At 42.1% G+C, this 24863-nt stretch overlaps 1 protein-coding gene across 3 annotated transcripts in view; it reads left to right on the top strand.

The window, feature by feature from the left end:
* The window catches only part of KIAA1210 (KIAA1210 ortholog), a 151303-nt gene that overhangs the window by 104417 nt on the left and 22023 nt on the right, over positions 1-24863 (top strand). For all 3 annotated transcript variants that reach the window (XM_088482807.1, XM_088482808.1, XM_088482809.1), the window contains exons 4-6: positions 1820-1943; positions 2748-2900; positions 5027-5092. In XM_088482807.1, coding sequence (XP_088338933.1) covers positions 1820-1943; positions 2748-2900; positions 5027-5092 — 343 coding nt within the window. The remainder of the gene's footprint in view (positions 1-1819; positions 1944-2747; positions 2901-5026; positions 5093-24863) is intronic.

The following is a 24863-nucleotide window of genomic DNA, read 5'->3' as shown; positions in this document are numbered from 1 at the left end:
GATTCATCAGTCAATGTTTATATGGTATATGTTGTTCTATGTGCGCCGTTTCTCCTATATTTCCGATAATTATATCTAATGGACAAGATATGTAGTGCCCCTAGTAGTAGTCCTCTCCCCATATGCAGTGCCCCTAGTAGTTGTCCCCTCCCCTTGTAGTGCCCATAGTAGTAGTAGTCCTCCCCTTGTAGTGCCCCCAGTTATAATCCCCAGTAGTGGTCTCCCCTTGTAGTGCCCCCAGTAGTGATCTCCCCCTTGTAGTACCCCCAGTAGTGGTCTCCCTCTTGTAGTGCCCCAGTAGTAGTCCCTCCCTTTTGTAGTGCCCCCAGTAGTGGTTCCCCCTTTGTAATGCCCCCAGTAGTAGTCCCTCTTTCTTGTAGTGCCCCCAGTAGTGGTTCCCTCTTTGTAGTGACCCCAGTAGTCCCCCCACCCCCTTGTAGTGCCCCCAGTAGTAGTAGTCCCCCCCCTTGTATTGCCCCCATTAGTAGTAGTCCCCCCCCTTGTGGTGCCCCCAGTAGTGGTCTCCCCCTTGTGGTGCCCCCAGTAGTGGTCTCTCCCTTGTAGTGCCAGCCTCCCCCCCCCCCCCCAGTAGACACACGTAGTAAAAAAAAACAAAAAACACTTACCTGAATCCCCGCTCCCGCCGTCGCCATCCGCTCCTCCGTCTGTCCTTCCTGGGCCGGGCCGCTCTGCATTATGGGAGAGACGTCATATGACGTTATGACGCCTCTCCCATTGCCCACTACGGGAGCCAGAAGATGGAGCGGCTCCTGCAGTGGGCGCAGCAGCAGCAGCTAATGAGAGTCTGGCAGACTCTCATTGGCTGCTGATCAAAACAAACACACAGCTGCCGGTGCTGGCGGCTGTGTGTTTGTCACTTGTGTAGCTCTGACCGAACTCCGTTCGGTCAGCGCTACACACGCGGTGCAGTCTGTGTCACAGTGACACAGACTGCCCGTGGCCCGAATGACGCTGCGGCCCGGGGGGCACATGGCACCCTGCCCCCCGGCCCAGCCCGCCACTGACACTCACCTCTGTATAACCCACAATTCTATCCCCATACCCATGGCAAACATATCTTCTTTGCGAATGCATCATTGCCACACAAGAATCAGGCCCAGAGTGCACATTCAATAGGTCACATGTAAAGTATCATGAAAGTGTCAGGAGACAGGTGATTATGTTTTGAGGTTTGCTGGACATTTGCAGAGCACAGAATGCGAATGAAGAGCATGGGATATGGGGACGGGCGTAATTTGGTGGTCTCTCAACAGCTATTTGAACCATAATGACAGAGAAGTAGAGGTGATGATTGTAAGATTTAGAATGCAATATTTTGGAAAGTGAGGTCATGATTATAAATTAGACGGAAGTGGAGTAGTAAAGTGGCAATACGGATAAAGTGGGAGGGAAGGTTGAAGCATTTTTTAATGTAAAATGATGCCATATGATGATAGTAACGACGATAGGTAGGGTTCTGAGAATGAGTGGCAAGGGACCATGGGAAAATAATCTGGAAAGTAGCAAGAAATACTATCAAGATTCACATTGTGCAGTGCAGTGAGATAGTGGTTGCAGTTTCTGGATGTAGAAGATGAAGATTGTTGTATGTGGTCCTCAGATGTCCAAAGCATCGTCTTCTGTTTTGTTTATTTAGCAGTGATCATTTGTTCAGCAGATCCAGCAGCCAGTCAGACGCTGTGTCTTAGCAGTGACGGGAGGTTATGGAGATCTCATACTTCCACTCATATGTGCAACGTAATTGTATATACATTTCCCCCAAATAGGTGTTCATTTTTACCAAATTTATTTTTTAAAGGGCCAGAGGAAATATGGGAAACAAGGCGGTGTCCCATGACAGCGTCTTTATATCTGAGATGGAGAACGCTACGAAGGAGGATATTACACAGGAAAGCACACCTGGGAAAGTGAAAGTATTACAGGTATGGGATGTTACACAGTAACAGTATAAAGGTTCCTTTCAATATGCAGTGAAAGCTGTGAAGCCATAGTTATCGCCGTAATAATAGCACTTGTATTCTACCTCAATTTTCTTACTATAGAAAAAAGTACAATTTGGACAATCTCAATTAGCTAAGTCCTATTCCACCATGCAACCTGAATTGAGGATTATATTCAGCTTTGTTTAAAATCCTGGAGACCTCTTGTGCTGTGAGCTGCAGCGGCTGCCTTGAGTAACACAACATGGTCCTGATCCCGGTTACAAGAAATGGTGGGAAGGGGTCTTAAAATTCTTTTTGCTACATTGGGTAGACCAGAACTTAATGGATTTTATTCTTGCCCATCTAAACTTCTTTGTTTTCTGGGATAAAAGGGTACCTTGTTATAGAGTAATTCTGTTTTTATTGCTTTAAAAATGTAGGTGGCAGGTCAGTATATTAGAGAGGCCATGGAACAAGCTTGACTAACCATGTCTCAAAGGAATAAAAACTCTAGGGCCTTTTGCTAACTTGAGAAATATAATTTTTAAATGTGTAGAATATAATAGGAAATGGCTGCAATCCCTTAGCTTATGAGGCAGTTTTAGCATTTCCCAAGCTTAGTCGTGTTCATTTATACTACTGAGAAATAATGGAAGTTGCTAAATAAATAATTACTTTTCATCAAATGCAGAAGCCAATTGTTCACAAAATATCTTGTTGCTGAGCTGGCTCACTTCAGCAGCACAGTTTAATGCTCAGCCCGCTGTAGTTGAGCTGAACATACATTGTTGTTGTGTTTGGCAGCTCCAGCAGAACATTCGTATAGGCTCCCCACCACAGGCTATTGTCCCCAAGAAGCTGGAGGATTCTGGGGCACTTTCAGAAGATGATGGGCTACCAAGGAGTCCTCCAGAGATAAACTCATTGCATGAGATTCTTGCACAGTCATCGGGAAAGGTAAGTTTCTAAGGCCTTATCTGACATGCCTTTGTTTATAGCTGAATAGTATAACTATAAGGCACATGATTGTCCATGAGAAAGATTATCAATAAAACATTATTACATATTGTAAAGCTGTTGAGTTTCTGTATTTTATGGTATACAATAGTGGTTACTTGTGTACTTTATGGACTCATTGCAGAGAGAACCCAATGAATGTTTTAATTGGTACTTGTGTACTTTACGTACACAAGTACCGAAAGTTGTCCCCACCTAAAGAAGAAAGTTGTCCCCTAGCGGGCTCCCTACGCTCGCTACCCTTTGGACTCTGTAGCTCGCAACGCTCGCCACAAGGTTATATTACCCCTCTATGCCCACTTGGATGGTAGGGAATGACGTTGGACACTGGCTCATGACTTCAGGGTACTATCCGTGAAGGGGATTTAGACATTACCATGATTAATAATCATTACCATGATTGATAATAATAATGAGTCTAGGACACTTTGGTTCTCTCTGCAATGAGTCTGTAAACTACACAAGTACCAAATAGTCTATAAAAGATACAACTAATAGTACATGAAATAATGTAACACTATTGATCTAGTGTTTGTCCCACAATTAATATAGACTTTATAAACCTGCATAACTTTGTAATTACTTTTAACCCCAAACTATTTTATCTTCTTTACATGTGTTTAAATATATTGTCACTCTTCCTATCTTAGCTATCTCCTATCCACCCTTTCAGCTCAGGGGCGAGATGCACTAACATCTCGCAGCACTTACTGCCGGTCACCGCCTCCCTGCTGATCGCATATGCGATCAGCAGCACAAAGGACAGCTCTTCCGATAAGAGCTGTCCTTTGCGATCTGCCCTGCGCCGTGGACTTCCAGGTTTATGACCCAGGAGTCCATCTGCGCATGTGCAGAGTGACGCGACGGCCACGTAGCATGCTGGGAGGGATCCGATCGGATCCCTCATAGCAGCGTGATGCAGTAGAAGACCATAGGCTTCTATAGGGTAATGCCAGCAATATCACACCGGTAAGAAGGCAGCAGTGGGCGGTTTTATGCTTGGGTGATCTTTGCACAGTGGTTCCCAAACTGTTTGCCGTGGCACCCTGGGGTACCTCGGGACCAGTGGCGGCTACAGTGGTGGGGCTGCAGCGCAGTTCAAAATTCAAATAGGGGAGCCACACCAACTGTCATTTCAAACACTGCCAAACACTGCTGACAGGGGCTCACTCCCCTATTTGAATTTTGAACTGTGCTGGAGCCTCCACTGCTCGGGACACTTGCAGGGGTGCCTCAGGTTGGTGGTCTAACATCAAATCAAACTATTTTAAAGTCAATGTAATGTAAATATGTGGACAAATAGAAGCATAAACCTGTCCACTACCACAAAATTGAACCTAAGGATGCAGGGGCATTTCTAGAGAGGAGGGGGCCCGTGTGCAGTCTCCGATACGGGCCCCCTTCTCTCCACCTGGCAGCGCACTGAGCTGTACGTGGCCAGCACCGGAGTTATAGACTCTCGGCTCTAGAGTGTGCCCAGAGTCTATAGTGTGTGCACAGGTCACCGGGAAAATGGCCGCGGCGGCCATTTTCCCTGTATTTTCCCTGTACTGCGCATGCGCAAACGATGGGAAAATGGCCACCGCAGCCATTTTCCAGTCGTTTTACAGCGCCGGACCCTCGCGCCGACGTGGGACTCCGGAGAGGTAAGTAATATTATGGGTGCAGGGTGTGCGGTGCGGTGCGGGGCCCCCCTTGACCCAGGGGCCTGTGTTGCCCGCACACCCTGCACCCATTATAGATACGCCCCTGTAAGGATGACAGGCAATCACAATTTACTTTTAATTATTTTTTTCTGACTTTTTCAATAACACATTTTGGCTTAGGGATGCCATGAAAACAATGCTGAATGCTATAGGGTGCTGTGATTCTAAAAAGTTTCTGAACCTCTGCACTAGCATATTTTCGCAGTTACGTAAGAAAACGCAGCTGCGATCGCATTAGCGTCGGTCTCTGAATCAGGCACTATGTTATGTTGATTTTGCTGACCCAGCTGAATCGTCTTACATGGAGAGCTTTTTTCATGAAATGTATTGATAACCTCTGTTCTCTTTTCTACTTGTCAGTCTCCCAGCAGTACACAGAGACGCAGCTCTTTAAGCTTAGGAGGGACAGACAGTGAAGATGAACCGGTAACTATACTTTATAATCGAAGTGTGAGGATTGCAATACAATCTGTATATTTACTAAGAAAAATTCCTATATGTAAGAATGGGCTTTATAAATGTATATGTGACTTACTCTAGTGTCTGAGCAAAATAATTGAAATTGAGCTTTCCACCAAATCATAGCCAAACGTTCAAGTTACAGCTGCATAAATGGGGGAATGAGAACCAGGGGCTGTTAACATTGGATTCCTGCTTGTCTCAGTATTATTTTTTTCTTTCTCTTGGCTAAGCAGCTGAGCACAGATAGTGGAATGGATTACGGAAGTAGGATTTAAGCAAGACATGAGCCAAGGGCAGGAGATTGACCGAGGTAGCAACTCACAGTGAGCCAGCAGCTATGTTCTGTAGGACTATTGTGAATTTTTTTTTAAACAAGGACTCCACAATCTCCCTCCCTAACAAATCTAAATGTGTCCTGTTACCAGGACCCCTGCTATTTAGGAGAAACTCACCCCTGCTGTTTAATGCATACTGTCATTGCCTTAGGGCTCTTCAATTGTAACCTGGGCTTTGCATATGTACAAATGATGATTATCAGCTGCATTGACAACCAACATCTGGGAGAACATATTTGGACTATAGTGCCGGGACAGAAGTCTCTAGAATTGTGAGCTGCTTGCTAATGGGATCTTTGTGATTTTGGAGGATTGTTGTACACATTTGGGGAATCTTGGAAGCTTTGTGGAATATCACACAGAAAAATGCTTCTCCATTCTGTGGTTAGTCGTACACTGGAATAGTATTTGAAGGCAGGTTTTCTGATCTGCATGTTTTAAAAACCCCAGGAACACATTTGCAGTTGTTTAAACTGTTTGCTAAGGGCTTTCGGTCTTTGGTAAAAGATAATTTGGGTTCCTGGGGCTATGGATAGAGAGTGAGAGCGGGCTCCATCCATAGGCACATTTTAGGTCTTTAGGGCCCCTAGCCTAAGAGTAGGCCGATTAATACTTGCAGTTATGTGAGTATGTGAAAAAGTTGTCAGGCTGGACATGCAGTCTCTCCCTGCTTGGAAAAGGGACTGCAGAGTCTCTGTGAGAAAACAAACCTGCTACTTGGTACAAGTGAGCTATACTTGCGGAAACTTCCAATTCTTTTGTAGTTGACGTTAGGGAAAGAGTTATTTATAGTTTGTGCCGGACAGGCAATGTGTTTGTTTTGAAGTTTTAGTTTATTTCTCAGCTTAATAAAACTATTTGAGGTAATTTGTCCCATAAACCTTAGACTTGGTTGATCTCTCGGCTGCTGGTCACTACTATCTACCCCAGGAAATGGTACCTGTCCCCCTAATCCTGTTACAATATGTATAAACCCATTAGCCATAGTATTAAAACCACCTGCCTAATATTGTGTAGGTCCCCATCGCGCCACCACAAGCTTCTCCCAGTGAGGCATGGACTCCACAAGACCTTTTGTAGGTGTCCTGTGGTATCTGGTACCAAGACGTTAGCAGAAGTCCTGTAAGTTGTAAGGTGGGGTCCCTAAGGTTCGGACTTCATTTTCCAGCACATCTCACAGATGCTCAATCGAATTTAGATCTGGGGAATTTGAAAGGCAAGTCAACACCTTGAACTTTTTCAAGTTCCTCAAACGATACCTGAACAATTTTTGCAGTGTGGCAAAGATTGCCAGGACCCAAGGTTTCCCAGCAGAATATTGGCCATCTTTCCTTCTTCCCATAGTGTATTCTGGTGCCAACTGTTCCTCAGGCAAACAATGCACACGCACCCAGCCATCCACACGATTTAAAGAAAATGTTAATCATTAGACCAGGCCACATTCTTCCATTTCTCCATGGTCCAGTTTTGTTACTCAAGCGCCCATTGTAGGCGCTTTTGGAGGTGGACAAGGGTCAGCATGGGCACACTGGTCGGTCTGTGGCTATGCTGCCCCCATACGCAGCAAGCTGTGATGCACACTGTGTTCTGACACCTTTCTATCATAGCCAGCATTAACCTTTTCAGCAATTTGTGCTACAGTTGCCCTTCTGTGGGGTTGGACCAAACGGGCTAACCTTTGCTCACCACACGAATCACCACACCTTGGCAGCGCCGTAATTAGCACTCCGGCTGCCCGGTGCCAGACCCGCCCCTTTGAGCATGACATCATAACATCACACATAAGAGCCGGAGCATCACCGGCACCTGGAACTCAAAAAGCAGTGCACGGCGTTTTCAAGACTCTTCTGTCAGCAAACAGGGTAGAGTTCCTGTCTGGTACGGATGGCACTGCCGCATTGATTCTGGCAGTAGGATGCCGTTCCAGACGACTGTGCCACCCACAAAGTCTGTTGTTAGTGCCTAAACCTAACCACCCCCCCCTTACTGCCTAACCCTAACCCCCTCCCCCCCGGTGGTGCCTAAACCTAAGCCCCCCTATCCGCAGCCTAACCCTAAACTTCCCCTTCCCATAACCTAAACCTATCCCCCCTGTGGTGCCTAAACCTAACCTCCACCCCCCCCCACCATGCGGCTACAAGCTAACCTGGCCCGCTGTACTTAGGTTCGGGATGCCGGCGTCGGCATCTGAGCTGATGACTGGATCCTGGCACCGGTGTTCTGGCCGCTGTTCGGGATACGGGCGCCGGGATTTTAACCTGGCGGCATCCCGTGAGGCGGTTATAACTACATCCCACCCACATTACTCACCACCTAAAGTCAAATAGCATTGTGTACCGCCTCCCACCAACACTGGCTGCTAACTTGCAGTGGCTGCTGCGTGCGAGTAAGTCTCTCTTCAAACCTGCCGGGTAGACACAGAGGAACTGGTATCAGCAGTGCTCGCATGCCGGCTGTGATTGTGAGCTGACTGAAGTGGAAAAGTTACATCCGGCCCCCCGGCTTCAGGACGACTCAGCTGTATACAGTCAGAGTTCTACCAAACAGAAGGGGAGATGTATGAAGGTGTGACATTGGGATTTAGTGACAGTGGCGCTATGCACCCCCATCATTATTGGCATTGCGATCTATAAGATAGCGTGCCAATGTGCCATCCAGTGTATGAATGATGAGTGGCACTGACCATTCAGACAGCTGCAGCTATTGATTTCTGCAGCTGTCATTGCCCCACCACAGCAGGGTCTGCACTGGCCCTGGCTGCGGCGGCTGCTGCTGTGCTTCGGGCTGTGCATGGGACATCTCGCATATGCCCAGTGGAGGTGAGCCGTGGCGCATCAGCACTAGGCTGATGTGCTGTGTGCTCTGTCAGGGATCGCCGGAGAGGGGAGTTTTCACTCCCCCACTTGGGCAGACGAAATGTTTATATATTTGTTCATATATTTGCCTCAGTAAAGAGAGAAGCAGGAATAGCTGTAGCGGCACGATAAGTGCTGCTAGAATACATCTCACCCCGAGCTCTCTATCTGAGGAACTACCATGCATGCACGGCAGCCCTGATCAAGCACCGCAGTCCCAAGCCAGTGCGAAAAGGAGACAAAGGTGTCTCCATCGTCTCAAAAAAAAAAAATGCTGAATTGGTGGGGCACCACTGTGACTAGCACTGCAAGTACTAGGTCAGAGCAGCTCCGGCCAGGGGTGCCCCCTGAGAGAGGGGCCCCCGGAGGAACTAGCCCCCGCTTAATCAGGCTCTGACTGCTCCTAAAAGAAAAATGTAAATTCAATAATAATAATAATTATTATTATTATTATTATTATTATTACTACTACTGTAAAATCACATATAAAAAGACCTTTTAACAAGCACAATGACTGGAATGTTCCTTACAGTACAATATTTGTATGTACATACAGGCATCTTTCAGGTCTGGTTTTACTACATTTTGTATGAATTAAGGGATAATCGCACTATTTCAAAATTGCTATAATTATTATTTTATTATTTTCCAATCCAAGCCTGTAAATATGTCTGGAACCTCTTTTATATGCTTTATGTTAACCCCTGATTAAATTGATCTTCAATCAAGAGACCATTTTGGACAACGTCATACCGTAACCTTACACTGTAAACATACTTGTAAGTAATAATTGTTTTGACAGAAGAAATGAAACCTGTATGCTGGCTATATAATGTATTTAATTTACACTGTCTGTACAATGGGCCACTTTGGCAAGTAATAACAACCTAAGTAGGAAGTTTCAGTACATTTGAAAGAGGTAAATTAATTTAATTACCGTAGTTATAGATTCTCACCCTTGATGACTAGGAACAAGCGATCTGAGAACATTCAAGTTATAGAAATTGGGGTGAATTGGCCATGCCCTTGATTTGCCAAGCCACTCCCTTGACATACCCAGCCAAATTTTATTTTATATGAGGTCATGCCCTATAACTGATCTACCCTTTGTCCAGACAGAAATCAGGACTATCCTGCTAAATGTGGAATGATGAAGGGTAATAGCAGTGTATTGAGAGTATACTCCATGATAAATAATATAATATTAAATGTATCTCTTTTTGAAATGTAACAGATCAAAGGTTTGCTGAAGCGTAAGTTTAATTCTCTAGTTAAAGATTATCCAAACCCTTTCCGTGGAGATCTTTTCTTAGTACACCTTTTTATCTTCTTAAATATTTTATATTTGCATTACCCACCATGCTTTAGGTACAGTATTTAAAGATTTTTCTCTTGATAAAGTGCGGTTACTAAATGTGGCAAAAACGAGGATATTTTTTATACAGTATGTGGTTATACTTCTACTTTTTTCTTTTTCCAGCCCCCTGAGGTCCCAGCGCCCTTAGGCAGCTGCCTAAGGAATGGGCCGGCCTCGGGGCCATAGTTAAGAATGTCAGTGAATGTACAGCTGGACCTGTCTCCAAGTATGGATATGGGGCACTCCCAAATAAAGTGTACAAAAAGGCATTTGTTTGCCCAAATTTTATGACAAACTCCTGAATCCACAATCCCAATTGCATCTGCGTTGGAGGAACAGGGGTCTCTGTGATAGATATTGAAGAAACATTACTGTGTATTAACTGGCAGTGAGTATTTTACAGGAAATCATAAGTATTCTATTGAAAGGGAAGTATCATTTATGTTATAAAGTAGAGTTATGCAATCCGCATCCTGGAGGGCCATTGGCAGGCCAAGTGTTTAGTACACACCACATTTTTCTTAGTCATCTGCAGGGTAATTAACTGGTTCGTTGCCTAGCAAACGTTAATACTACAGTTCTAATACTAGCTGAATTCTGGCCATAGAGGACCTGATTAGAAGTAAGATTTTATTTTTACAGATATAAGATGTTAATATAAATCGGAACCTGTACACTCTATAGTACTTATCTTTTGATCTAAAATATAGAAGAGCACACTATTATCATATGTACTTGCCAACTTTTTAGATATACACTTTGGGAGAATCCTGGAGTCTGTGATGCCATGACTGTGTCATTGTGGCTCCACCCCTACTGTACAATGTCAGTTGTGGGTCTGCACAGAGCCAGGGGCGTATCTATAATGGGTGCAGGGTGTGCAGGGCACACGGGCCCCTAGGTCCAGGGGGCCACACACCCATAGTATTAATGACCTCTCCAGAGTCCCACATCGAAGCATGGGTCCGGCTCTGTAAAAACGACTGGAAAATGGCCACTGCGGCCATTTTCCCATAGTTTGCGCATGCACAGTACAGGGAAAATGGCCGCCGCTGCCATTTTCCCGATGACCAGCACATACTCTATAAACTCTAGGTGCTCTCTAGTGCCCAGAGTCTATAACTCCGGCGCTGGCCGCGCACAGCTCAGTGCGCTGCCGGCCACCGGACAGAGAGGAGGGGGGCCCGTGTTGGAGACTGCACATGGGCCCCCTCCTCTCTAGAAACGCCCCTGCACAGAGCCCCCAAATACCTACCTCATGTTCTCCCTGATCATATTACACAGGTTCTGTAATATTTTGTTGGTATATTGTATATATTTTTTTTAAGAATATATTGTAATAATTGCGGTATTGTATGATAACTGGCAGAGTCTTAAGGCCCCTACACACTAGACAATATCTTGAGCGATTTGGCAGATTTCGATGCAGCGGAACGGCAAATCGTTCATATCGTCCAGTGTGTACGCTGGATGCCGACGCGCGCTCCCTCGGGTCATCCATCGCATCCTCAGATCTTTTGTACATGCAGTAAGATCTGAGGATGTCGCTAGCAAAGCCATGCTGCCGAATGCAGCCTGGACCCCGCTACCCCCCCTCCCCCCCTGCCGTCACTCCATCGCTCCTGGCATCGGTAACTGTGTATGTACTGCCGGGTCCCGTTGCTCATGAGATCTTGCTGGGTACACATAGTCTAATGTGTACCCAGCTTTATAGGAAGTGTATGTCATGTGCAATGAAGGTTTAAATTACTTAGGATTTTTTTTCTTTGACTTGAAAGTGGAATGAAAGCAATGCTACTTTTCTCATGGAGAGGGTCATGTAAACAACAGAATGCTGAGAGAGTCTCTTTCAGGGCTGTAAAGTCTGGAAATACTGAGACATGACATCTGCAGGCCAGATGAAAGGGCTGTTATTTTTACGTCTCCCATTTTCACAATGGAATGCCGCTATGAATGCAATTATATTCTAGCTGCATTTTTCTCTCACTCTTTTGTGATCTGTTATAAACAGTCATGTTCTGCTTTTCCCACCCTGTAGAGTACTGGGAGTTGAAGATTCAGTTCTTGTTAAGTCTGAAAGATCCTTTTAGATTGTAACAATAATATAATGGTTAAATCACCCCTAAAACCAAACTGCCTTCTCTAGAGGACCTGCTTTATTGTTTGCTTGTTAAAACTCCTCCAGAAAGTAATTACTAATGGAAAAACATGTTGACACAAATGTGTAAGCATTTTCTGCTAATCCCTTGCTCATCTGCTTTATGCCGATAGCCTCCCCCGTCAGAGCAGACTATACGATAAGTGACAAAAGGCATGCTATGTACTACAGTTTACTTGAATATTTCCTGAAGTTTGCCATAGCCTACATCTTCTGCCTAATATTGGCACTGAAAACTCACAGCTTCTGCCTTTTTGATATAGGGCATGATTAAGAAGATGGACGCAAATTACGTCGCGACTGTGATTCTGTATACAGCAGATTTCCAAAAATATGCTAATGTCTCAGCCAGCGTATTGTGCACTGAGACGCCTACCTCTGGTGTATGACATCCGGCGCTTATGTACAAAATTGGGAATTACGGAAACATCGGTCACACATGGAACTTCTGAGTAAGCCTAGTGATCCTATGCAGTCTCAGACAGATCGGCTCACCAAAGGAGCCGGGGTCTGTGCAGCTAGAGCACGTCCAGGAAATGGTCCCGCCACGTCTGCGTGTTTCTAACCATCCTCGTCACCTTTCCTAAACTGTGACCGCTCACTTTGCGAATAAATCCTCTCTGCGACTGCCGTCGCTAATCCATTGGTGCTCATGCAAAAATGATGTATTTATTGTTAGATTGTTCCACCGTATTAAACAGAGGATCTCATATTATGTTAAATATTACATTTTAACCAAGTATGTGTATTTTTCTTCATAAATTGATAAAACATCATCACCCAAGATCAGATGAACTCTTGTGGGGGTCCATAGGAATAAAATTGCCAATCTGATATGCCGGCGATTGAAATATATGTATAAATGCTTCCAGCACCAGAAATGTGTTAGACACACTGTCATGCCCCCAGTTCACTTATGTTACACAGAAACCCTAGATTGCATATGCCACAGTGCCACCAACGCTGTTGATGTAGCTATGTGTGCCCCCCCTCCAACCCCCGTCCCATGTGTGTGGCTCCTGGGTGACCACCCTGTTGGTAATACGGCTCTACCTCCACCAATCCCTTCATTTATTTTTTTTCTCTCCTACTTTTACTTGCCAACCACCCCCCTTAATTTTATGCTACTGATCTTAGTACATATTTTATGTATGTATGTTTATAGATAATACAAGTCCTGATTTTGTTTCTGTTACTTTAAATTTTACACACTGTGGGGTCTATTTACTAGCAGTGTTATGAGACAGGGTGAAAAGTGATAAATCTGTGATAAGGGGCCAGCCAATCAGCTCCCAACTGCCATCTCACAGGCTGTGTTTGAAAAATGACAGTTGGAAGCTGATTGGCTGGCACCTTATCACAGACTTATCACTTTTCACTCTGTCTCCTAACACTGCTTAGTAAATAGACCCCTGTATCTCTAAAAGTTATCACTGTTTTTCCTTTATTTATTTTGTTCAATTCTTTAATAAAGTTTCATAAATGAAACGCTTCATGCAGGATGAGATAAAGTAAGTTTGTGCCATTGCTGTGTTTTTAACGTCAAGTGCATAACTTTTCTCCTGTATTACAGTGATACATCACTCCAGGCCGCAAGTACCCACAACAGGTCATGTTTTCTGGATTTCCTTAATAGTGCACAGTTGAGTTCATGTATTTTGGTGGGTCAATAATTATCCCATATTTTTCCACAGAGAGAAATACTGAAAATATGACCTGTTTGGGATACTTGATGACCGGAGTTGAGAATCGCTGCTGTATAAGAAATAATTTTATAATAGGCAGACTAGGAATGAGGATACCTGCATTAGATATATCCATGTCCATGGCTGTCTGATGAAGGCCAAGCAACAGACAGTGGTGGGCGGAGGGTGCAAGTGTTGGTTGAGTACAGTAAGTACATGTGCTCAACCTCTGGTGCAAAATATGCGCTTGTGATTGGCATCTTGTACATTTTGAACCCTCCTATTGATTCTATTACTATTATTAGCGTGGCTGCTGTGATCTAATTGCAGTATTTATTAGAAATTTGCAGTTAAGTGCTCAAAATAAAATACACATTATGTTTTTCTTACCGTGAAGGAAATGGATTTTTGTATTCATTGAACTTAATTAATACTGTTTTTTTTTTTTTTATTCAAATCAATAATATTTTAGAGAAAATTTGTGTAGGGTACAGACAAAAAGGGAATTGGGAGAGGATACAAAGCACATAGTTATCAAAGTACATAATGTGAAACTGAAGATCAATATAATATAAACAATGGATAATCACAGAGACATAGTAAAACATATCTAAGTAAAACGATAACTAGAGGTGGGAAATTAATTTAAACTAAATTGAAGGGGATCCGACCAGGATGATTTGGTCGGGAGAGCAGCACCCTCTCTGTCCATTACATATTCATGCCAAGCCATCCATTTCACCGACTACCATGTTAACTGAGCTGCAGGTCTATCAGAAGAACATAGCCCAAGTAGGACTTTATACCAAAATGAAAAGCCACCTCTCTAGGCCGACCTTTGTGTAGCTGAGACCAGAGCACATGAGGGGGTGGACGGGTTACGCCATTTGAGCCTGACTGTTTGTGAAACCAATGGCGAAATTGCATATAATGCAGTAACTCTCACAGGCAAAGAATAACGAGACTGTAAAAGAGAGAACGGGAGAATTATACTACCTTCCATAAGGTCCCCAATGTACATATACCCATGCTATACCAAACAGAAATAATAAGGTTAGGGATTAATTTAGCGATCGCTTTAATAGACGATTCAGTAGTACTGTTTTTTAGGGGTTTTTTTGTTTTGCATTTGTAAATTGTATTTTACATGCACATTGGCTTTAATAAATGTCCTATGTATATGGCACTTCAAGAAGGTACCATACTGTGTACTGTAACTTTAGCCTTTACCACTACTACCAAGCCACATCACCTGGCATAAATCAGAAGCATATACTGTAGTACTGGTCTCTATACCACTGTCATCTCCTGATAAAAACAGTCAGTGTGCGTGTATGTGTAATAAATATATATATATATATATATATATATATATATATATATATATATATATTATAACAATAAACCTGAGGGTGCTAATATACAATGAATTACAAATTATTAAAATAATGTAATAAAAATATTGAAATAAAATTTAAGGACAGTTCGTATCTTTAAGGAGAATACTTGTGCTTGTTCCTATTTGAAGTGAATCAAAGCAGTCCAGAACAATTAGTCACTTGATTTTTCTTCATAAGATGTGAAGGAACTGTTATGGTGAGTGGAAATGTCCTGTAATTATACCCTCACACCAAAAAGTCACCCAAAAAAGTTGGCCAATTGGCCTAGTATTAATAACTGACAAGATAATTTATCTCTTGTTTTTTATTAAATTAATTCAGAAAAAGTTTCTTACATCAAATAAAGTGGTGTCAAATAGCCAACGTCTTTGTTAGGTAGATGTTAACCACCCAAAGGGTGTGAGATCATAGGTGGAAACCTGACGGACAAATGGATATGGCACCAATAACCCTACGCGTTTCATCCCTTTAAATGGGACTTCCTCAGGGGTACAATCGGAATACAGATTTGTACCTTTAAGAAAAAAGACTTTAAACTTTTCAACCCTGAATAATCCTGTTAGGACCTGGTGTCCTAAGCAGTATAGAAAGTGAAAAACTATTGCATCTCTATAGCGCTCCCTATAGGACAAATTCACATAAAGAAAAAGCACCCTGTGTATGTAACACACAAAATGGGATATAATCACCTAAATAGACATATGAGAGTCCCCAATGGTGGAACTACTATGGTAGCTTGTCACTCCTTTGGACCTGGATACATCGATCCAATATACATGTACAGGAGAGAGAAAAAAAATAATAGTGTAGTAGTCCTTTAAATGTTAAAAGGTTTAATAGTGGTTACACTTACAAACATAGAAGAAATAAAAGCATGTCATTGTATCTCCCAAGGCATATAGCAGGTCCGTGAGTCTTGAAAGCCAGATGGTAAACAGATTAGGTCTCCGGATACCCAGTCTGGATAGGCAAAAAGACAACCACGATCCTCCAATTCCTTGGGACAGCAGAAAAAAACGATCTCCAGGAGGGCTGCTTAACGCGTTTCCGACCTAATGGTCCTTCATCAGAAGCATAGCCCTTGGGTGTGAAACAAACCTAATATATACCTACACTAATACAACACACCTGCTAACTAAAACAGCCGCTAATCGGTAAGTCCCGCTCTCTGCGCATGCGCACAGCTGATGCTGGTCACGTGAACTGTCACGTTCCACCTGCGTCACGCTGCCGCTGCGTTCCAAAAGTCCGGAAGTCCATCCATGACACGGAAGTTCATCTCCCCCCACGTGTTATCAAACATCACGTTGCTGCTGCGTTCCAAAATACAGAAACTCCTTTTATTCCATAGCGCGGATCCAAAGGGTTGATGTATCCGTGTTCCACGGTGGGTTTCCATGGAAACAAACGGGGAAAAAAACTTTGTCCTTATTCCACAACAGATCTCCATGGGAACCAAACGCAAACATAATATTATCTTCTTGGCAATGTATTGCGTTAGATGTTAAAGATCCTCAAATCCAATTATGCGGCACATACAACAAAATAAATAAAAATAAAAGATTAAAAGATAAAATCCATATAATATAAAATTCTACATATATGTGAAAGTGCTTATCATGCAGGAAAGTGTCTAATGTGCATAAAGTACAGAAAAAATGAAACCATTAACCCAGAAAACATTTTATCTCAAAGTCTCCATTTAGGCCCTTAGGTGTAAGGGTGCCTAATTTATGGATCCACTTCATTTCACTTTGAGACAAACGCCTCTCTATATCTCTCGTTCTCCACCTAGGTAAAATTTGTTGAATACCTTTCAAAATTTATTAAACCACATTCCTTGGAATCATGGAATTTTTTAAAATGGGCAGAGACTGAGTGTGTTTCTAGGCCTTTACGTATATTTACGTATCATAGGGGTAAACGAGGGGGAAAGAGAAAAAATAATAAAAAAGTTAAAAGGAAACAGTTGGGAATTGACAGATTAAATGAAGGAGTTCAAAATGATGGAAAGATTTTTAACCTTACTGATCATGTCCTAACTAAACATGAGGAAGTAGTCCTAAAAAAGGGACTAAAATTTGCCCCCTCTAATTTACCTAACTCTTTTGAAATATTTTTAGATGTTCAAAAATACATACGTAAATTGACTATTAAACGATTTTTTCTCATTAGAGAAAATGAAAAAGAGGTCACTACGAGTGATGAATCTCTTAATAGATCTAAATTTAAGCCTCCCTCAACATTTTATTCAGTTTCCTGTAAAGGAAGCTGTATTGATGGTTTTAATAAAGTGGTATGTGATGAAATTGATAAAATGATATGTAATGATACAAGAGAAGGAAATTAAATCTGAGTAAGAATGAGTTTCAAGCTGTTAGATCCTTGAAGGAGGACAAGAATGTGATTATAAAACCAGCGGATAAGGGTGGTGGGGTTGTAATTTTGAAAAAAGAAAAATATATGGAAGAAATATACAGACAATTAAATGAAGGTATTACATATAAGAAACTTAGATCAGATCCTACGAATAAGATTAGTAAACAGTTGTTAGATCTGACAACAAAAGCATTAGAGAAGGGTGCTATAACACAAGATGAATTTAATTTTCTAAATATCAAGAATCCTTCTATTCCGACTATTTATATACTGCCAAAGGTTCATAAGAACCCTGTAGATCCCCCAGGACGCCCGATAATTTCGGGTTGTAACAGTCTTACTAGTAATTTATCTGCACTAGTAGATTTTTATCTTCAACCACTGGTTCAGACCACAAAAGCATATCTTAAAGATACCAGTGATGTACTTAATAAGATTTCGGAATACATTTGGCAAAAAGGAGATTTCCTTTGTAGTGCCGATGTTAGTACGCTGTATACAATTATTGAGAAAGATAAAGGAATGGCAGCAGTCTCCTATTTTTTAGATTCCAGTAACTATAATGAGGTTTTAAAAACTTTTATCTTAGAAAGTATTGATTTTATACTATCAAATAATTATTTTTATTTTGATGGTATTTTTTATTTACAAATGGTTGGTACAGCGATGGGCACCAGGTTCGCCCCAAGTTACGCAAATATGTTTATGGCCTATTGGGAAGATTTGACAATATGGCCCAATGGGACTAGGGTGGCGAACCTGGTGTCCTGGAAACGGTTTATTGACGATGTCTTTTTTATTTGGCGAGGAGAGGAAGAGGCCCTTTTAAATTTTTGTAATGTTTTAAATATTAATTCTTTTTCTATCAATTTGACATTTTCTTGTAGTCATGAGGAGATCTCGTTTTTAGATTTATCTATCTATATTATAGATGATCATTTGAACACAATGACATTTAGAAAACCGACAGATTCTAATGCTTTTATGGATAGGTCTAGTCAACATCACTCCAATTGGCTTGATAATATTCCTTTTGGTCAGTATGCACGCATTAAAAGAAATTGTACTGAAAAGGAGGTCTGCGAACGTCAAATGGAAGACCTATCACAGCGGTTTTTATCAAAGGGATATTCAAATGGAGTGATAAAGAAAGCTCAAGAAAAAATAAATCTAATAAATAGACAGGACCTCCTCAAACCCAAAGGGGGAAAACCTAGTAGGGATGATAAGTTCCAATGGGCATTCATTAGTCGTTATAATGTGGCTTTTAAAGAGATAGAAAAGATTTTTAATAATCACTGGAATCTTCTTAAACAGGATACAATCATTGGTGACGTATTACCAATAAAGCCAGTTTTTATTTACAGAAAAGCACCTGCACTCAGAGATAAACTTGTCAAAAGTAGCATTGATGAGGATACAATTAATAGTGTGAGAACTAAAGGGTTTCACCGTTGTGGAAGTTGCTTAATGTGTAAGAGTGTAAAATCAGAAAATCGTAAAATTATAGAATTAAAAACAAAGAAAGGTATTTTCCCCATTAGGGATTTCATCACATGCCACTCGAAAAATTTTATTTATGTACTGGAGTGTGCATGCGGTCTCCTGTATGTGGGGAAAACAAGTAGGTGTTTAAAAACAAGACTGGCTGAACACGTGTATAATATACGTAAAGGCCTAGAAACATACTCAGTCTCTGCCCATTTTAAAAAATTCCATGATTCCAAGGAATGTGGTTTAATAAATTTTGTAGGTATTCAACAAATTTTACCTAGGTGGAGAACGAGAGATATAGAGAGGCGTTTGTCTCAAAGTGAAATGAAGTGGATCCATAAATTAGGCACCCTTACACCTAAGGGCCTAAATGGAGACTTTGAGATAAAATGTTTTCTGGTTTAATGGTTTAATTTTTTCTGTACTTTATGCACATTAGACACTTTCCTGCATGATAAGCACTTTCACATATATGTAGAATTTTATATTATATGGATTTTATCTTTTAATCTTTTATTTTTATTTATTTTGTTGTATGTGCCACATAATTGGATTTGAGGATCTTTAACATCTAACGCAATACATTGCCAAGAAGATAATATTATGTTTGCGTTTGGTTCCCATGGAGATCTGTTGTGGAATAAGGACATAGTTTTTTTCCCCGTTTGTTTCCATGGAAACCCACCGTGGAACACGGATACATCAACCCTTTGGATCCGCGCTATGGAATAAAAGGAGTTTCTGTATTTTGGAACGCAGCGGCAACGTGATGTTTGATAACACGTGGGGGGAGATGAACTTCCGCGTCATGGATGGACTTCCGGACTTTTGGAACGCAGCGGCAGCGTGACGCAGGTGGAACGTGACAGTTCACGTGACCAGCATCAGCTGTGCGCATGCGCAGAGAGCGGGACTTACCGATTAGCGGCTGTTTTAGTTAGCAGGTGTGTTGTATTAGTGTAGGTATATATTAGGTTTGTTTCACACCCAAGGGCTATGCTTCTGATGAAGGACCATTAGGTCGGAAACGCGTTAAGCAGCCCTCCTGGAGATCGTTTTTTTCTGCTGTCCCAAGGAATTGGAGGATCGTGGTTGTCTTTTTGCCTATCCAGACTGGGTATCCGGAGACCTAATCTGTTTACCCATCTGGCTTTCAAGACTCACGGACCTGCTATATGCCTTGGGAGATACAATGACATGCTTTTATTTCTTCTATGTTTGTAAGTGTAACCACTATTAAACCTTTTAACATTTAAAGGACTACTACACTATTATTATTTTTTTCTCTCCTGTACATGTATATTGGATCGATGTATCCAGGTCCAAAGGAGTGACAAGCTACCATAGTAGTTCCACCATTGGGGACTCTCATATGTCTATTTAGGTGATTATATCCCATTTTGTGTGTTACATACACAGGGTGCTTTTTCTTCATGTGAATTTGTCCTATAGGGAGCGCTATAGAGATGCAATAGTTTTTCACTTTCTGTTTTGTCTTTATTTGAGTACCATTTGGGTGTGTACTTTCTTTTGCACCTCAGCTGCACCTTATTGTTATTGCGCATTCATTATTGAATTTTTACTTTGTCCTAAGCAGTATGCAACTAATGAGTGTTTCCCCAAATGAAACATCCAATTAAGGCCTTACTTGTAAACACATAGGAACATGATCCACAAACAGTCACTGCCCTCTGACTTTTTGGTGTGACAGTACATTTACAGGACATTTCCACTCACCATTACAGTTCCTTCACATCTTATGAAGAAAAATCAAGCGACTAATTGTTCTGGACTGCTTTGAATCACTTCAAATAGGAACAAGCACAAGTATTCTCCTTAAAGATATGGACTGTCCTTAAATTTTATTTCAATATTGTTGTTACATTATTTTAATAATTTGTAATTCATTGTATATTAGCGCTCTCAAGTTTATTGTTTTATTTTTATAGTATCTGTTAGGTTCCCGCTGACAGGGGTCCCGCTTTGAGGTACTGCTAGAATTGATTGTAGCGCAAATTAAGGGTATTTTGTGGTTGTTCACACATATACATATGCGATCAACATTCCGACCGTGGGATTCCGGTGGTGCCAGAGTCCCGACGCTTGTGACAATCCCAGCGCCGTCATCCCGTCCGGCGGAATCCCAAAGGTAAGTAGCAGGGTTGGGGGGAAGGATAGGGGTTAGGCACTAAGGGGAGGGTTAGGGTTAGGCACTAAGGTCGGAGGGATAGGTTTAGGGTGCAGGGAGGGGGAGGTTAGGGTCAGGCACTGGGGAGGGAGGGTTAGGATTGGGAGAGGGGGAGGGCTAAAATGCTGACCATCAGGATTCGGGCATTGGGATTCTGACCGCTGGGATATGTTGCAGGTGGTTTAACAAATGTAGGGCAAGAATCAGCTGGTGTGAATTCCTCTTCTTGAAAACACCTTAATTCCAGGTCTTTCACTGTAGGGTTAATTTTATTAGGTTGCCTTTAAGTCTCTTTATCCTAGAGTCAATTCATGTCCAAGCACTGTATAAATTCAAAATCGGTGATCTTGCAAAGGTAAAAAATTTTTTTAATAAATCAAAGTCCAAACACTGATTGGCTTGACGCGTTTCTTTGCCATGGCAAAATATTTCTTTAAAAAAATGCTTTTTTGCAACCCTATGCACAATGTTCTTGGAGTGAATATTGTGTTCACCTGTTGATGTGATACGACACAGATGCCTTTCAGTCATTACAGTTGAACTATGACTCTGAAAATGGTCTACAAACCACAATTGATAGCTGCTGACCTGAATTTCAGAGAGCCACAGATGGCCCATCTCCAGGCCGGGAGACAAAATAATCAAGACTTTGGATAAATGGCAGTCAGAAGTTGGGCATTGTTAAACCACAGTGTATATTAAAGATCTATTTTAGTCATATGGTTTAGGAAATTGAAGCTGAAGTCGCCGTTTATGGTGCCAACTTTAAAGCCACTCAGTGTTTTGATCTGTCTATAAAACATTCTTCTAATTACACATGGATAAAATATATAGAGCAGCTAATAATAACATAGATCCTTTTGGTGATTATGGGTTTACATGGTTATCATATAAGTCTCATGGACAAGCCTTGTTGCAGTCCAGTTTTATAACGTTAAGCATAATAAGTGAATGCCCAGCTTTTGTTTAAACCCCATTTAGATGCTTTTATCAGAACAGATGGTGTTTTCTGCGTTTGCCTTGTGGATAATTTTGGCAAGAAATAAGATTAATGACATGTAAGATCTCAGCACAAATGTGAAGCATCAGTGCCAGATGCTTTTTGCAGAATGTCGATTCTTTCAAAATGTAAAACTCTAATAATCACTTTTATGTTCTGTTCACACCTTGACAATAAATTAAATGCCCTTGTTGTAAGTGATTGCATTGTCAAATGACTGTCGACATGTCTAGTACAGAGACCTTTTGTACTGATATACATGTAAAATCTTATATATTACAACTGGGTAGTCCCGGGAGGGGATACGTTTAAGATGCCGGAGGACGGGATCCCATCACTGTGCATACATAATCCTGTGTCAAGTCCTTTCTTAACCAGCTCCTGGCTGGATCTGTATTATACTGCATGTATCTTATGGTGGGTACACACTATACAGATATATGTGCAGATGATGGTTGTTCGTACACCCTGAAAAACCATCATCATTGCATGTCCACATGTCCTGGCGGCCAGGGGGCGTGTCTTGCCCCCCTCCTCGCGGCTGCCGCTGTGTGTGTACGGGCGGTCTGTCCATCGGCCGTGCAGCACAGCCAATGCGTGGTTTGTCAAAGTATAGTTATTTGCTTTTTTTTGTTTTACTTCCAACTCTAAATCAGCCCTTTTGTGTAGTTGAAGTAGTCAGATGTCAAATTACACTGTAAAGGTTTAGTGTGCTTGGTCACATGGGTTTCAGTTTTACTGTTGCATGTACGCACCGTATATGATGTGATGATTAAATGAAGTGCAGCTTGTGGGAGTATTGTCATCCTATAAAATGTGCATGCTTTAGTCATTAGGTGTGGTTTTATAATGGGATTGGTTACTTTTTGGTTCTACAAATATGGTTTAATTAGATTAATCATTCTCAAATATACTGTATTGTAGAAAACTCATTTTATTTATGAATATCTTCTTAAATATATGAAAATTCTAAAGGGTTTCATAGTAATTGAGCATGGGTGGTGAAAAGTCATTCATAATCACCCGGCATCCTAGGAAGACACTAGACATTGTTTAAAAGAAAGGAGTCTCCTCTTTCAAACAAGGGAGTCATATGATTTCCCTAATTAGTTATCCTCCCATTTCCTGGGGCAAAGAATAATGTGTACACATTTCAACTGTAATGTAATTTTGTTATTTCTAATTGTATCACTAATATGATTCCAGACTTAGGGGGAGATTTATTAAAGCTTGGAGAGAGATAAAATTGGAGATAAATAGCACCAAGCAATCAGCTCCTAACTGTCACTTTACAGTCTGTGTTGAAAATATGACAGTTAGGAGCTGGTTGGTTGGTGCTATATATCTCCAATTTTATCTCTCTCCAAGCTTTATTAAATCTACCCCTTAATATCCTTAACCCATAATTCAGCTTAGCCACTGCATTACTCCAAGCTGCCCAGACTGAGGACTAACCTTAAACTTAAGAAACCGTACAGAGATCCTAAACAATGCAAGCAGCAAGGGTATTCAACCACTATAATATTTTGTGCGGCTTGAGTTGGCATTCCATTGTGGTGACCACTGTGAGAAATGGATAAATATGTTTAATATCTATGGTAGCTGCACTGTGTGTAATTTTTCAGAATCCTGCTTACTGTGATGCAGGCAGACATTGGGACACTACACTAGCTGGCGTGGTGTAATTTGCAGAATCCTGCTTACTGTGGTGCAGGCAGACATTGGCACACTACACTAGCTGGCGTGGTGTAATTTGCAGAATCCTGCTTACTGTGGTGCAGGGAGACATTGGGACACTACACTAGCTGGCGGGGTGTATTTTGCAGAATCCTGCTTACTGTGGTGCAGGGAGACATTGGGACACTACACTAGCTGGCGGGGTGTATTTAGATGAATCCTGCTTACTGTGTTGCAGGGAGACATTGGGACACTACACTAGCTGGCGGGGTGTATTTAGCAGAATCCTGCTTACTGTGGTGCAGGGAGACATTGGGACACTACACTAGCTGGCGCGGTGTATTTAGCAGAATCCTGCTTACTGTGGTGCAGGCAGATATTGGGACACTACACTAGCTGGCAGGGTGTATTTTGCAGAATCCTGCTTACTGTGGTGCAGGGAGACATTGGGACACTACACTAGCTGGCGCGGTGTATTTAGCAGAATCCTGCTTACTGTGGTGCAGGCAGATATTGGGACACTACACTAGCTGGCGGGGTGTATTTTGCAGAATCCTGCTTACTGTGGTGCAGGGAGACATTGGGACACTACACTAGCTGGCGCGGCGTATTTAGCAGAATCCTGCTTACTGTGGTGCAGGCAGATATTGGGACACTACACTAGCTGGCGGGGTGTATTTAGCAGAATCCTGCTTACTGTGGTGCAGGGAGACATTGGGACACTACACTAGCTGGCGGAGTGTATTTAGCAGAATCCTGCTTACTGTGGTGCAGGCAGTCATTGGGACACTACACTAGCTGGTGGGGTGTATTTAGCAGAATCCTGCTTACTGTGGTGCAGGTAGACATTGGGACACTACACTAGCTGGCGCAGTGTATTTAGCAGAATCCTGCTTACTGTGGTGCTGGGAGACATTGGGACACTACACTAGCTGGCGGAGTGTATTTAGCAGAATCCTGCTTACTGTGTGGTGCAGGGAGACATTGGGACACTACACTAGCTGGCGCGGTGTATTTAGCAGAATCCTGCTTACTGTGGTGCTGGGAGACATTGGGACACTACACTAGCTGGCGTGGTGTATTTAGCAGAATCCTGCTTACTGTGGTGTAGGCAGACATTGGGACACTACACTAGCTGGCGGGGTGTATTTTTACATATTTTTGCACTGTGTTTGCATCTTTGAAGAATTAATGCGCATATTAATGA

This window comes from Taudactylus pleione, unplaced genomic scaffold, assembly GCF_031769625.1.
Source record: "Taudactylus pleione unplaced genomic scaffold, aTauple2 ptg000296l, whole genome shotgun sequence".
Classification (NCBI taxonomy): domain Eukaryota; kingdom Metazoa; phylum Chordata; class Amphibia; order Anura; family Myobatrachidae; genus Taudactylus; species Taudactylus pleione.
The sequence above is the reverse complement of the archived record's forward strand: the minus strand, read 5'-3'. Positions and strand labels throughout refer to the sequence as shown.